The sequence below is a fragment of the Otolemur garnettii genome, unplaced genomic scaffold, assembly GCF_000181295.1.
Source record: "Otolemur garnettii isolate 467f Iridium unplaced genomic scaffold, OtoGar3 scaffold00002, whole genome shotgun sequence".
In the NCBI taxonomy this organism is placed as follows: Eukaryota; Metazoa; Chordata; class Mammalia; order Primates; family Galagidae; genus Otolemur; species Otolemur garnettii.
Window position 1 is genome coordinate 46,180,811 of NW_003852397.1, and position 16,176 is coordinate 46,196,986.

The 16,176-nt window shown below is 37.3% G+C and overlaps 1 protein-coding gene across 1 annotated transcript in view; it reads left to right on the plus strand.

The window, feature by feature from the left end:
• Positions 1-4,458: 4,458 nt before the first annotated feature.
• Positions 4,459-16,176, plus strand: part of RBMS3 (RNA binding motif single stranded interacting protein 3) — a 570,468-nt gene continuing 558,750 nt past the window's right edge. Inside the window, exon 1 of the mRNA XM_023512729.1 lies at positions 4,459-4,628. Within this exon, the coding sequence (XP_023368497.1) occupies positions 4,483-4,628 (146 nt within the window). The 5' untranslated portion in view covers positions 4,459-4,482. The remainder of the gene's footprint in view (positions 4,629-16,176) is intronic.

Here is a 16,176-nt window from a genome sequence, read left to right on the forward strand (position 1 = left end):
TTCTACTGCCTCTAACCAAGCTGACGCTGCACATTCATAGCAACCCCATGCCCTGTGTTGCAGTGTTCAGTAACCCCAGACTGTAAGTACTCCCTCCTCCTAAATAGGATTTATAAAGTGTGACTTTGAGCAATATCGCTAAGTCAATTTTATCTGAAGGAAAATATTTTTCTTTACTTGTGTTTTGGAATTCTTTCTTCGGCGTCTCAAAATGATTTAAAACCTAATCAATGATAAAATTCCAAGCCATCTAAAGACAAAGAATGGAGGAAAAAAGGCAGAGCCACTTTAATCAAGCAAGTGGCTGCTGTGTCCCATTAACCCCAAGAGATTATTTACACTCCATTTTTTTTTTTTTAAGATTCTGTAGTTTGGTCATCTGTCTTAGACAGCCAGAGCGTACAAAATCACTTTTGCTTTTTGTAAATTAATTCATTTTGGGCTGTGCATTTGTGAGACATTCTGGGAACCTTTTTTCAACATTTTCTTGATTAAAAGATGTGTATTTTGAAAATGGGTGGAGAGAAAGGAATTTATAATTCTTAAAACCAAGGCATGATTTACCGCGCTGACTGCTGCCTAAATCAATCCGTGCATCCTCAACAGATGAATGAAACATTAAAGATTAGGAAGAGTTCCCACACTGGATGCTGAAACCTGTGGATTGATTGGTTCAATAACACTGAGAAAGTCTCCCTCTTTCAGCAGAATTTCTAGAATTCCACAAGCAAGAACACGACACAATAAACCACTTTTGAGTGTGTATTTTTTTTCAAAGCACTTCTGAAAATATATCCTTTCTGCACAGTCTGGGCTTCCCCTCCTGTTTATAAATTACACATCTCATTTTCATGCACACTGCTTCCCCATCCTCATCCCAACTTGGGTTTGCTTTGGACTATTTGGTTTAATTTTTTTCCCGGGAATTTGTTGGGCCCTTCAGAGGACACGTTTATTGTTTTAGGCATCATGCAATTCGCTAAATGGTGTTCTGGTTATGGGAATGCTCACAAAGGGACCTGGGCGGGGTGGGGGTGGGTGGGTGGGTGGGAATTAAGTAAACACAGATTGATCATCCTGTAGCCAGTGCTTCTTATGCGATCAGTCAAGGCCTCAGTCTGAACTGTTCCATCTAATCTGTGATACCTAAAGCTGGAGACATTTTTCTGGCTCCCTGGTGGTTTTAAAGGCTATGCAATGGGAAAAACTGCTTTAAACAAAGTCTCATTTTAAAAGAAGCTGAGTCCAGAATGGAATTCAAAGAATTTGAAGAGAGGGGAGGTGAAAGTGGTAGCTAACAGCTTTTAAAAGGCCCTGAGAATTTTAAGAGAGTAAAGCACGGAAGGGAAGTACAAGAGAAACCCCCTCTGACCCAGGTTCAGACAGAGAGGCCAGGAAGCCACTTCGACAAGCATGGACTGAACACCTACTGTGTGCAGGGCTTGCAAAGGAAGTAAAGCTCAAGTGTTGTGGGGTCTTTGTCAGGAACTAAGTCACAGCTTTTTATGCCAGCAAAGAAACGTAAGCTTTATGCAGATATTACATTCCAAAGGGCAATGCATGTATTTTATGTAATTAAAATATTGGGAAAAGAAATTATTCTTCTGTGTAATTCATTTTAAAATTCTACATTAAAATGTTCATACTAAATTCAGTAATACTGTGAAAAAAAATGTTTATTTCAGAGAAAGGAGCTGGAGGCTCTGGGCTTTGTTCCTGCCCATGCCTACTCTCTCCACTTCCCCATTCCTTAATCCTCAGCCAGTTTGTGTTTGCATTGGACAATTCTGTCTTATCCCCTCCCAACTCCACAGTGAATGAGAAACACACATGGGAAACATGGTCGAAACCTTGACGTGCTTTATATATGAGGTGCTATAAATCTGGTCTAGGAAAACAATGGGAACTTTAGAGGAAAAGAGAATTCTAGGAGCCTGTCACAGATTTTGTTGGCTGACCATATCCTGAGATTAGGATTAGACAACAGACAAAGAATCTAGCACCAAGTTTCTTAGCATGGAGGCTGCAAGAATGACAGAAGCACTGCAAAAAATGGGGTAATCGTGATGTTCATGTGGGGAACTGGGAAATGAGAAAACGTGTAATAGTTGTGATCTGATACACTGAATTAAGAAGCATTGTCTTATAGCCAGTTGGAAAGAGAGATTGGGCAAATCTGAAGTTTGGGAAAGTATAAAACAAACTATTATAGCAAGAAACAAGACTGAGTAATGCTAAAACTTGGCCTTCTGTCTCTATAGGCTCAGTGCTATTTTTTTTCATTTTTATGACGCATTATATATCCTAAATATCAAGCATCTACTATACATCAAGCACTAGGCTAGGTGCTATTTGTGTAAGAGTTGGCACATTTCCTGCCGTCAGAGAACATACAGACTAATACTCGAGAAAGTCATTAAGTAAGCCAAAAATGCATTTAATAAAGACCAAAGATGCTTAAAACTATAAAGGAAAATAACAGAATTCTGTAGGGTAATACTTAATTTGAAAGTAGAAGGGAGGGTAGATTAGAACCAACCCAGCACAGCTGGGCTGAGAATGGGAAGAGTAGAAAGTGGGAAGTATGACTGGGACTGGCCCAGGAAGTGATTGGAGAAAAAGTTAAAAAAAAAATCATACGGGGTTTCAGGGCTTTTAAATAAGTGCAGTGGAAAGCCACCGCGGGATGCTATCTAACAAGTGTAGCTCTCTGTGAGTAAGATCTCACTCAGTTCTATTTTCAGCACATCGTATTATTTACCTGGGCCCAGCAGGCCTGTCAATTTGGGCTGCAGCACACAGTTGTGCAATGAAAAGTCTGTATTATTTGTATGCTGGCTGTATTTCTTGACTGTCTTTAGATTGAGACTGGAGAGGCATAGAGTACATCACATTTTCTTCTTCATTTTCTCCACTTAAATTATTATATCATCTAAACTTTCTCCAAGATTTTGTAGTTTCGCGTTATGTAAATAAATACTTTTTGCTATTGCGCCCCCAACTGGCTGTTTGATAAGTGCACACCTCCCAATTCTAATAGAAGAGTTAATGAGTCTTCAGGTTAGACTCAACCAAAAGTTTCCCCAGGGGAGTCTTGATGAATGTGCTTATTGTGCCTTTGGGTAATATTCAAGTTACAACTGAGAAATCCTGGCATGGTTACATAGGCTAATACCATTGGCAGATATAAAACACAAAGATTAACGTTACTATTATTCTTACTAATATTTATTGTAGACTTACTAACTTCCAGGAACCGTTGTGTTTGCATTAAGTCAAGGTTTTTTAAGACTTTATAGCAAAAGAAAGTGTTATTATTATCTTCTTTATATTAATGAGAATGCCGCCTCTGAGAACTTAAGGCACCATTTAAAGGTCACCTCACCAATGAGAGTCACAGCAGGAATTCAACCCAGATTGTCAGTGTTAAGTTGAGAATTTTTGAGGATAAGGCTGTATCAAAAAGAAATAAGCCTAATGAGCAAATATATATCTAATTCTGGCATTTGTAATTATAAACACACATTGTATATTCCAATATACATTTTCATTTTCATACAATTTTCATTTCCATTTTGCCACGTAATGGTATCTCCAATTAAAACAATTGTTCTCTGATAAGAGTGATCCTTACCACTGCCACGGAACATTTGGCATGTTGATATATTTTTGGTCATTACAGCTGGGAGAGGCTGTTACCAAAATCTGGTGGGTAAAGGGTACATTGCAGTGAACAGGACGGCACCCACAGCAGAGTTATGCTGTCCAGGTGCTCAGGGGTGCCCACAATGAGAGCCTGCATTAGAGTCATTTAAAGAGGATCTTGATGGTAAGGAGGGAAAGGAGGCTTAGTCTTGCAAACAAGGGAAATTCATTATGAAGAAGCAGTTTTTGAAATGGAGGAAACAGCTGAGATGGATTCAAGCATTTAATCACTCCTAGAATCACTATTTGTAGAATGATTTCTATGTATCATCGTGCTGGGCAGTAATGGTGAGGAAAATATGAGGAGGTTTCTTTGGAGAAAAAAAGGGACGAAGAGCAAAGGCAAACCAAGGCTGCTTGGCTAGTAAAGTTATGGTGGAAGCAGAGCTTCCATGCCAAGAGTGAACTGCTTTATTCTAACAGGGAGATGTGCTGCTTTACATGTCTAAGGAGAGTCATTGTGGTTGGGGGCAGATTCAAAGGCCATATGCTACTACCAGGAGCACCTGATAACTTCTCTTTGTCCCATTTATGGCTGACTTTGTGCTGATCAAAATGGAGGGGCACAGGTGGGGAAAAGCAAAGGCTGGTCTCAGATGCAACACAGAGCAGTGCTATCAATATGCTGAATGTGTGTGTGCGCGCCTGGATTGGAGAGGACGAGAAGCTTACATTGCTTTCAGTTGTGCTGCTGGCCTGTGAGCAGGTGCTGGCTTTTGTTTTTCCAGTAACAGCTTTTTCTGTTTCCAGCAGTCCTATGCACCAGCTCCCCACCCCATGGCTCCTCCCAGCCCCAGCACAAACAGCAGCAGCAACAACAGCAGCAGCAACAGCAGCGGGGAACAGTTGAGTAAAACCAACCTGTACATTCGAGGCCTCCCTCCAGGCACCACTGACCAGGACCTAATCAAGCTGTGCCAACCGTAAGTGTCCTTCTGCTCTCTGTGCCCCTTCTCCCTCATGGTCTTGCCTACGTGGGCAGGACTTGGTCGTGTACCCAGTGCACCCATTTGATACCCATATCTTAGTGAAGAAGACTGTTCTTTACAAGCAGGACGTTTGATTCCAGCTTATTTTAGTGAGTTGAATTTGTTTAACTTTTGCTGTGGAGGGGAAGATTCTTGGGCAGACATACACAGGAGTGCTGGCTGATTTGTATATATTGACCTCAAATGTGAAGATCAGTGACAAAGTTGGGCTCTCAAGCGATGTGTCTGGTGGAGTCTATGGCAACTCTCATGAAAGAAGCTACTTTTCTGGAGAAATATTCATGAAAAGAATCTCAAAGACTCAGAAGTACTAGATTTCAGGATGATCACCTCTTGTATTTTGAAGCTTTTCTGGACAGTGCTTGGTAAATTCAAGTTCAGTCTGGCCCAGTCAATTGGAGAACTATAATGTTAATTATCTAATTTCCTTGACAATTTCTATTGCCACGTCTAGTGAAGCTATCTCCCAACAAGGCCAAGAACTTCACTTACTAAGTAGTTTTCTATTGGCTAGGAAGCATGGAAGTGATTAAATCCCCCACACAATGTTTTCATTAACCTGTTATCTACCGACCCTTATGCCATTATGTCTCATATCTGTCCAAATAAATTAGACATATTTAAGTTTAATCTCCAAATACATTTAAAAAGAATAATGAATTAAGAACTATAAACCTGTATTTTCAGATTGCTGTCTGATCATTTTCAACGTACTTTTGGTACCGATATATGTCATTTGCTTGTGCTTTAGCTGGGCCTTTTTAAATTTTAGGAAACTATTACTCAATTGTTCTTTTTCTCTTATGCAATGCTTTTGAAAGGAAGTTCCAAGGATATTTGTTTTGCTAATTTTCCAACCCCTAAAATATTGAAAGAGAAATACAAAGCAGACAGTATTTATTTGCCTTTGTTCTAAATTTTAAGATTGGGAGTACATATCAAAACAACAGAAAGCGGCAGATAAACTAAACACAAATACATCACGACATAATCTGTTGACAAGGCACCAGGTAGATTAGAGTGAGGGTGCCTTATTTGTGGAAGAGGCAAGGCAGAACCTTGAAAGATAAACATTTATTGAAAAGAAGTTATTTTTTAAATGTTCAAAAATGCTGGAGCTCATTCGTACATATACCAGTATATGTTAGGTTTTGTTCTATAGAATATTGAGGTGGAGAACTCGAAGATAAATCACTTAAATTTTTCTTGGGCTGTTGTTGGAAAAATTCAAACTGTATTTTGAAGAGCAAGGCCTTTGAAAACGTGAAAGATTGTAGGCTTTATGGCAGAGGGTTCAGATGAAATAGCTCCCTTTCCATGGATGCTGATGCAATAAGCGTACCTATTACTTTTGATTTGTATTTAATTCTCATTCTTAAAACATATTGATGGATGATGAAGAAAGGTTCTACTGATTGCTCTCTACCACTTGTAGAGTTTGTTGAAACATATTTTCAGGCCCAAGAGATTAGGATTCACTAGGTCTGGGGTGGACCCCCCCCAAAAAATATTTATTTCTAACAGGTTCTCTAGTCTTAGTGATGATGCTGGACTTTGGGGAAGCACTTTTTTCTATAGTCACAAAGAACACAGACTATTTCTTTTGCATAAAATTTTGCTTAACTGATAAAGGGACGTGCTCACCAACTGTATGAGATTGAGGCAATTCACTTCCTCACTTGGAGCCTCCGTTTTTCCTTTTTATTAAAAGAGTAGGTTAAGTTTGATTGTTTCTACATTTTCTTCTTGTATCAGTGGGATGCTGGAGCCAATTGCTAAATACTCAAAAATATTGTGAGAAATTTGTGACACAATAAGAAGCTTGATACTGGTCATAGTGATAGTATTTCTAACCCAAGAGTCAGCACATCCTACCAATCAGAGCTTTATTTTATTGGAAATCTGGCTTACTGGCATACTACTGATGTAGTGTCATACTATGAATTTCTCTGTCAATATTCATTTCTGCAAAGAATTGCCAGAATTTTATAAATGGAAATTATTACTTAATAGCCTATAATACATACTGGCGTTTTAAACTCAAGATGGAGATGTAGTGACAAGAAAACATTGTTATCGAGGAAATAAGTTTGTTAGTGTTTCTTTCATGCATTTGGGAAATATAAAGGCTGCTAAATGTACAGAGGGTAGTAGTTATTGGTTCATATTAATATTTGCTAGCTATTCAGATATGGCCTATTTATTGTTGTTGTAAAATTACACTAACAATTATTTATTATTACTATTATTTAATATAATTTAATAATATAATAATATTTATTATTATTAAAGAAATAATAAAATAATATAATAAATTTTATAATAATTTATATAATAATTGTTTAAAATAATATCATAAATTATTATTTATAATAATTAAAATTTGTGGGTTCTTCAGTGACTTATCTGTACCTGGGGTTTATGGCTTAGATTCTTTTCCCTAGAGAATCTTAGAGAACTTATGTGATCACACAACATAATATATTGGAAATAACTGTGGGCTGAGAGGTCTTTCATTCTTGGCAGTGCATCCACGGGATATGTGGCCTTATACAAACGACTTGTCTCCTCTTAACTTTGGTTTCCCTCATGTATGTAATGATGGATTTGAATTCAATAATATTTTGTACTTCTTTCATTCTAAAATTTTACTGTTTGATTGTGAACTTCGTTAGTGGCAAAACTCCTCGAGATCACCTTTTATATCCATCACCAATCCTTTTATATCCACCTCCAATCCCCTCATACATGTTAGACAGGCCACTGCCTGAATTGATTTAGCTGCATGGTATGATGTGAAGGCTGGGGTTGCCTTTGATAAGAGACTAATACAAGTCCTTTGTATAATCCTATTCTCATTCTTGTAGTGTTGCTCTCCTATAGTATTCGTTACTCATTCACACTAGTGGTCTTCTAAAGATTAAAATTATTTTGCATTTCTGTTACTCATCCAATGTTTTAAAATAATGTCACTTACAAAACAGAAAATATTTGTAGTTTTAAATGAACTTGCCATTAGGATCCATTTCCAATTTGTTCCTATGAAATTATAGGTAGCTTGAGAGTTAATAGTCCTCATAGGAAATGCACTATTTGCTAATATTTATGGTAATCAAATAATAGGAAACAGAGATATACAAAACAGCATAGACATTGAATTTTCTGGTATTAGTATACAATATCCATATTAATGCTAATGAACAGACAATGATATTAAAGCAAATGAAATTTCATTATTTCTCAGTGTATAATCTGAGAGCAAATTCTTATTAAGGAATTCTATTCACATTTATCATCAAAGCTTCTATGTTCAGATCACAAGTAAAATCAAAGGAAAGATAAAACTGAAGGATAACAAATGAGAAGAATGATTCTCCTCTATGGAACAATCTCCTAGTTATACTTATATTTTGGATGAATACATTACTTTTTGCCTAATATAGAAAATACTATGAATATTTTCTAATGTCTTTATCTTGTGACAACTCAAGGAACTTTATTGTTTTCTAAATCAAGAAATATTTACAGAGTACCTGCAGAATGCATGTGCTGAGGATTTGATGGGAAGTAAATTTAAACAAAGGGGAATTTTTATTCTAGAGAAATAGACATAAACAATTATAAAGATTATAATAAGTACAAAAAAAGAGAGGAGCATGGTACTAAGAAACTTTATTATATGAGATAAGATCAAATTTGGGTGATTAGCAAAGTCATCTCAGAATGACGGATGAGCTCAAATCAGAGGATAATTAACCAAGTGGGAAAGGAGAGGAAGAGCTGTCTAGGCCCAGGGAACTTCACATGTGCAGACTTCTGGAGGAAGGGGCAGGGCAAGGACAGGGGGCTGAGAAAAGGCCACTATGGCTTATAGTAGAAAGAGGGAGATGGAGTAAAGGACAAAATGAGCTGGAAAATATGGAGGGATGAGATGGTTCCTTTGTAGATTATGTGAGGAGCTTTGATTTATCCTAACCATTTACTTGTCATAAATAAGGTGACATAATTGGATTTTAGTTTTAAAAGGTAACTCCAGCTTCAGAGTGGAAAGAAGGGATCTCATAAGATCAATTAATAACCAAACTAGTAGTAATTGAAAAGTAAGCTGTAAAAAGAATGATTTGTATTTAGAAAGAACGGTATAAAATTTAATAATTACGGTAGTAGAAAAGTTGCGTGGGATGAAGTATTTCTTTGGTTATATGCATTCATTTTTCATTTAAAATATAAGGCCGGTAGAGACAATTCATCATCAAAAGGAACAGCAAAGTAGCACAGGACAGAACCAAAATCAGTTGAGTTTTAGTTATTTTCTTTTTCTTACCTGGTCATGAATGGGTCAGCAATATACCATAAATCTTTAATGGCTATATTATAATATTAAAAACACTAAAGGGAATATAATGAAGACTAGAACTCTAACTGATTCTACAAATACATACATGGATGGATTATCAGTTGAACACTATGTACGGAACACCTGGATTATCAAGAGGAACAGATAGAAGTTGGAGAAGACAGATTTGCTTTAATTAAGTAAGAGAGAATATTCCAACATTTTTGGATGACACAAAATTTTGTAGTGTAATGATTTTTTATTTATTAAGTTATATTTTCCCCTTCAAAGAAATTAGTAACTTCTATTTTATGATTGTGAGCATGCTCTTGCTTTTAAAAAATAAAATCACATATTTACCATAAGGTGTAGAATTTAAAGTGAAAACAATCATTTTGGGTGTTTATATTAATATATTCTACATCAATAATATCTTTTATTTAACCATTTTGTGGCTTATAAATTTTAATCAATACAGGGCTCTCAGGAAGCCCCAGCCAGTCGTTCCTACTTCCACCTGATTAACTAACCTGGAGTCAATCAAAATATTGCAGAGAAACAGAATGAATTGTTTTTTCGTCGTAAAGTGAACATGATGCTCTTAAGGCCACTTGAAACAGAATGCAGGAAAATGGAGGGATCTCTTGAGTAGATGCAGACATATTTCCAATCATCACTAGAAGAGCAGGAAAGTCAGCTGCCTGCCTGACACTTTTCTCTGCAAGTGTTCCCCTTTCTTTTAAAGACCGCTGAGCATTTTCTCCTTTAAAATGAAATCCTGATGCCACTTTAGCATTTAACAAGAGAGGAGAAACACCCACAATGAAAAGCTAGGGGACCAAAACAGGAATGTTGTGTTCAAGAGCTGAGGGGTCTGCCCAAGCTAATCTCCCCGACTTTTGCCCCACCCCGATGGGCGTCTCATTATACTGCACGCTGAATGCAGAATAGTTAAGAGCAGCCTCAAGTGGCATCCAGGCTCCGGGTGCAGAGTCCATTATACACGGTGTCAGACAGTTTTGACAAATGCACCGACACAATCAAACCTTTTATCAATTTAAAAGTAACCTTGTCACAGTAATCTGTCAAACTGTTCAGATACAACCAAAGGAAAACAAGTCATCATGCACTCCAGGGTAACCAAGTAAATAAGGAAAATGTGACTGGAAATTTTCAGAGTTCTTTCTTACTGTGTCATTGAAGATTTAAAAGTTCTCTCTAATAAGAGCCGAGGAAATTTATTAGTGGCTTTCTTCTGCAAGTGAGACTCAAATTACGCAGCTGCTTTTGAGGTGTCATAAATCAGTGTGGTGGCAGGTGTGAGCAGGAAGTGAATTCTAGAATCTTTTGAACTCTGCCTTTGTGTATTATAAATGAGAGAATGCAAAAAGCTCCAAACTGGATATTTGAATTCCTTGAGTCAGCACAGATCTGATATTTAGTTGTATATATGAATTTAACTTTAGGCAAATTTATGTTTGTCGAGAATTTATTGTAAACTAAACATGGTATTTGATTAGTAATTAATAAATAATTGTCATTAATAATGAATTGTGATATTTAAATATTATTATTTATAAAATTAACAATATTTATTGTGTACCACATACCACGTAACTCTGCTCAGTTTTTATATTATCTTAGTTGATGCTCAAAACAACCCTATGACGTGAGAATAATAATTTCTGAGTAACAGTTAAGTAAACTGAGGCTCAAAAATTTAAGGAACTTGTTCAAGTTTATATAGCCATCAGGATTCAAACTCTGGCTCTGACATCAAAGCCCTTATTCATAATCACTAAAACATTCATATGATGAAAAGAGGATAGTGGAAGTCATGGGTTCTCAAATACATAACCGTCCATGAAATCTCTTAGAAATCTTTAAAAAGGAGGTCTGGACCTCACTCATCAGGGATTCTGGTTTAACTAGAATAGAGTTCACCTACATTGGGATTTTTAAAAGGTCATTTTTATATGTAGCAAAGTTTGAGAACTCTTGGAGTGAAGTGATGCCCACATGAGTTGGAAAACATAATTTAATTCTCTGTTTAAACTTCCTTCCTCTGACTTTTATAGGTTCTGGCAATTTCATAGGTTATACCAGTTTGTTTTCAATTAACCAAAGACATTAAAAAATGAATTATATTAATAAAAATATGGAATTAATGGATTATCTGATAACAAAATTGGAATTGTAGGGACATGAAAACTCAAGTCCTGGAATAGCCCACTGATAAGGATTTTATCAGATGTGCTTGGAAGGACCTTGATGTTGCTTTTCCCATAATTTTTATAAGTTTCTTCCACATTCTATTTTTTAATTATTACTGATGATTAAGTTTTATTTTGACTCATGTTAGTAAATTTCTATATACAGTTACATTTTTATTGTTGACTCTACAGTAATGAACATAAGTCTAGTAATGAGGCTTAAAAGTAATCTGCATTGCTGGGCACAGTGGCTCACACCTATAATCTCAGCACTTTGGGAGGCCAAGGCGGGTAGATTACCTGAGCTCAGGAATTCAAAACCAGCCTGAGCAGGATGGAGACATCATCTCTAAAACAAGGTGGACCTTGTGGTGGGTGTCTTTTGTCCCAGCTATTTGGGAGGCTGAGGTAAGAGGATTACTTGAACACAAGAGTTTGAGGTTGCTGTGAGTTATCACGCCACATCACTCTACACAGGGCAACAAACAGAAATAATAATTTGCAACTTCCAGAATTTGGGGGGCATCTTGAAAATTATTATTTTCCTGATTCATTGACCATTTATTTGTTATTGTTTTTATTATTTTGAATGAAAGATGTACTGCTGAATGTTTGCATATTTCATGATGAATTTTAAAACATTTTTAAATCTATGTTAATGTTTTTCCCTATTTATCCTAGGAACAGAGAGAAGAAAAATACAAATGAAATTATTGAGAGTACCAGTTAGCTTAGTTTACCATGTTGGTGACAGCACCAAAAAGATAGCGATGTAGAAGAGTATGGTCAGCTCTTTCTAGACATGTCAAGTAAAGGCCTGGAACTGAGGGAGAGGCGGAATTGGAGGCAGATAATTGAGCCCAGTACATGAAAATATGAGGACGTGAGGCTCAAGGGCAGGACTTTGGCAAGATCAGATGGCATCTTGGTTTTCTATTTGTCTGATGATTTTCTAGTTGACAAAATGGATAACTCTTTTTAGTCCTTATTCTCTTTCACTGTTGACGCCTCCTTTGTTCTCAAAACTTTCTCTTTTTAAAATTTTTTTAAGCAGAGTCTCACTTGCCCTCAGTAAAGTGCTGTGGCATCACAGCTCACAGTAACCTCAAACTCTTGGGCTCAAGCAGTCCTCTTGCCTCAGCCTCCCAAGTAGCTGGAACTATAGTCCACAATGCCCCCTGCTAATTTTAGAGATGGCGTCCCCCTCTTGCTCTGGCTGTTCTTGAATTCCTAATCTCAAGCAATCCATCTGCCTCGGCCTCCCGGAGTGCTAGGATTATAGGTGTGAGGCACTGAGCCCAGCAATTCTCAAAGCTTTCTTCTTCCATGGCTGTTAGGCTGTTAGATTTCTCTTTCCAAGGTTTGATTCTTCTTTGTAACTCCTCTTTCTTTTCCTGAGTCTTAAATTTATTTCAAAGTTTCCTGAAGGATTGTACTTCCCACTGTACAAACTTTCTCTGCTACTTAAATAACTAGTTATTCTCTGCTACTTAAATAACTTTAGCTATTCTGGTGATGATTACATCTATTCCTCCACCATGGAGTCTTTTTTCAGTCCCACATTCATATCTCATTCTTTCCTCAACAATTCCAATTTTGTATTCTGTGAGCTATCAACTCATCGTCCAAAAGAGTTAGTTCCAGATTTATTCCTTCTTTAATATGCTCTTTCCATGTGAATGTTACCATTATCTACCCAGGGATCTAAGTAAAACATCTTGGGATCACTTTTGTCCCCAACCTATAATTAATTCCCAAATTATATAGGCTTCAACTGTTTGATGTTTATGATATCCAGTGTTTCATCTGTGTTTTACTACTGCCATTGTTTATATGCTCATTTGGAAAAGTATTTTTGATTATCACCTATGTAGTAACGATGGCAGATATCTTAATGACTGGTAAGTTTCTTCATAGAACTTGCATTATAGGCTGGGCGCAGTGGTTCACACCTGCAATCCCAGCATTCTGGGAGGCCGAGGCAGGTGGACTGCCTGAGCTCAGGAGTTCAAGACTAGCTGGAGCAAGAACAAGACCCCATCTCTACTAAAAATAGGAAAACTAGTTGAGTATTATGGCAGGCCAGCGACTAGAGAGGCTGAGGAAAGAGGGCTGCTTGAGCCTAGGAGTTTGAGGTTGCTTTGAGCTCTGATGCTATGGCACTCTACCTAGGGTGATAGATTTTTTTTTCTATCTCAAAAAGAAAAAAAAACAAAAAAAAGCAATATAAAGGAGAATGCTGAAATGAATAAACCTTAGAATATGTAAATATCATGAAAAGCAAGTTGTAAGTAATGACTAGGAAGTTGTAAACTTTGTGTTTTAATGTGAAATATTAATTTCAAGAAGGAATAAGGGAGATAATATCTATAAATAAGGGTGATAATATTTATAAAGAAAAGCATTACAAACAGATGCCTGAATGAAGCCTGAAGGTAGAAAAGATCTTGGTGTATTCAAAAAAACATAAGGAAAGTCGGGTATTTTTCTGTAAAGAATAGATTTTATAGGAGCATGAGGAGAGAAGGCAGAAAATGAGCAAGATGTCAGCGTGGAAGTCCAAGGAGGGGAGATGGGACACGATCATAGTTGTAGATGGGGCTAGATGTGATGAATTCAGGACGTATTTTGGAGATAGTTTTGATAGAATGTACTTATGAATTGTAGAAGGAGCAATTTGGGGTAGAGAGAAATCCATTTCTCCCCAGTCTTGTTAGTTTTGAGATCCCATCAGACATCTAAAATGAGATGCAAGTTGGCAGTTTGATATATGACTCTAGTTTTCAAAGTGAAAGTTAGAGTAAAAGCTATGAGATGGGAGTCATAAGCATTATAATTGGCTTTTAAACTTATCATAGTGACAAGATAATAATATGGCATCTAATATGTGTTACACACTATTTTTTGCATGTAGGCGCTTCATATTACCGTGTGTTAACCTCATACCAATCTCCATTTTACAAATGATAAAGTAGATAAGTGACTTTCCCAAGTTCACATGTCTGGTAATTGTCCATTTCAGGGTTTCGTTTAAGAAGTGTGGCTTACAAGCCCCTCTCTTTACCATGATCCATACCTAAGGAGTATGTATAAGAAAAGAGCATGTTAGCCAGGCACAGTGGCTTACACCTGTAATACTAGCACTTTGTGAGACTGAGGTGGGTGGATTGCTTGAGCTCACGAGCTCGAGATCAGCCTGAACAAGAGTAAGATCCCATGTCTTAAAAAAAAAAAAAAAAAAAAGCCTGGCATTGTGGCATATGCCTATAGTCCCAGCTCCTCAGGAGGCTGAGACAAGATGATGGCTTAAGCCCCAGACTTTGAGGTTGCTGAGAGCTATGACGCCATGGCAGTCTACCAAGGGCAACAAAGTGAGACTCTGTCACACCAAAAAAAAAAAAAAAAAAAAAAGGAAAAGAAAATAAAAGAACATGTTTACACAACTCAGTGTTCTAAGGCTCTGAGAGAACAAAAAGAGCGAGGACAAGAGTTTATAAAGGAACAATCAGTGATGTTCAAGAATGTCACAAGTGCAGGAGAGTGTTGTAGACAGAAGGTGAGACAAAAGAGGATTTTAAGAAGGCAGAATAATGAAATGTGAGTACCATAGAGACACCAAGACATATACTGAGAAGTTAGACTTGGATTTGGCAATATTAAGGTCTTTGGCAAGCTTAATCAGGATAATCTTTGTAGAGGAGCTGAAGCCATTTGGATTAGTTCTTTCTTCAGGGTCACCACTTGACACCTCTTTCAAGTGGAAATGCCTGCCTGCCTTTTCTGTCTGATGGGTAGCTAAATAGTCATATTTCCTAACATTTCCTCCCTTGATCTTCTGGGTTACTTTGTCATCATCGCCATCTCTGTCTGTGTCTATTGCTATCTCCTCAATCTCTTCCTATCACTGTCTCTACTTCTAATTCTCTGTTTCTCTTTTCTTATCTCTTTTTTCTTTTTTTCTTTTTTGAGACAGAGTCTCACTTTGTCACCCCTAATAGAGTATGGTGGCATCACAGCTTACAGTAATCTCAGACTCTTGGGCTTAAGCAATCCTCTTGCCTCAGCCTCCCAAGTAGTTGGGACTACAGGAGTCCATGGCAACACACAGCTATTTTTAGAGACCAGGTCTCGCTCTTGCTCAGGCTGGTCTTGAATCTGTGATCTCAAGCAGTCCACCTGCCTCAGCCTCCCAGAGTGCTGGGATTGCAGGCGTGAGCCACCGTGCCTGGTCTTATCTCTATCCTTACCAAACTTTATTCCTTCCATAGCTGAAAGCTTTTGAGGAATAAAGGATATTTTCCTCGCATGAATTATCCAATGTACTTTTTTTTTTTATTGTTGGGGATTCATTGAGGGTACACATCACCAGGTTACATTGATTGCTTTAGTTAGATAAGGACCCTCTTATAATTGTGTCCATCTCTGAAGGGTGTGCCACACCTCTTGTCCCCCACCTCCTCCCTCTTTCCGTTTCTCAGCTCTCCCCATCCCCTACCCCCCACCATGTACTAGGAGGTTAATTGTCCTCATATCAGAATTGAGTGCATTGGATTTTTGAATCCAAGATATTCCTAGCACACTGTAGGTTTTTAAGTGGTAACTAATAAATATTTAATGACTAAATAAAGCCCAAATTCATCAGTACTATAAAAACAATTTTATTGTGCTTACATCATAAATCTTGTTCTGGGGTGGACTTTGGGTTTATAATAGGAGATACAAGAAAGAGCACGTTATCTGGGATACTGCAACCAACATTGTACCCCTGAAGTGAAAGAAGAAAGATTCTGGATGTAAAGTTTTTTATTGTGTAGATCCCAAGGAGAGTTTCGGAGGGAAGTCTTAGGATAATTTGAATCACATGTATTAAAGGAAACAAATAAGAATCAATACTTTGCTTACTCATTCAATATAGCTGCCCCAGACAAAAAAA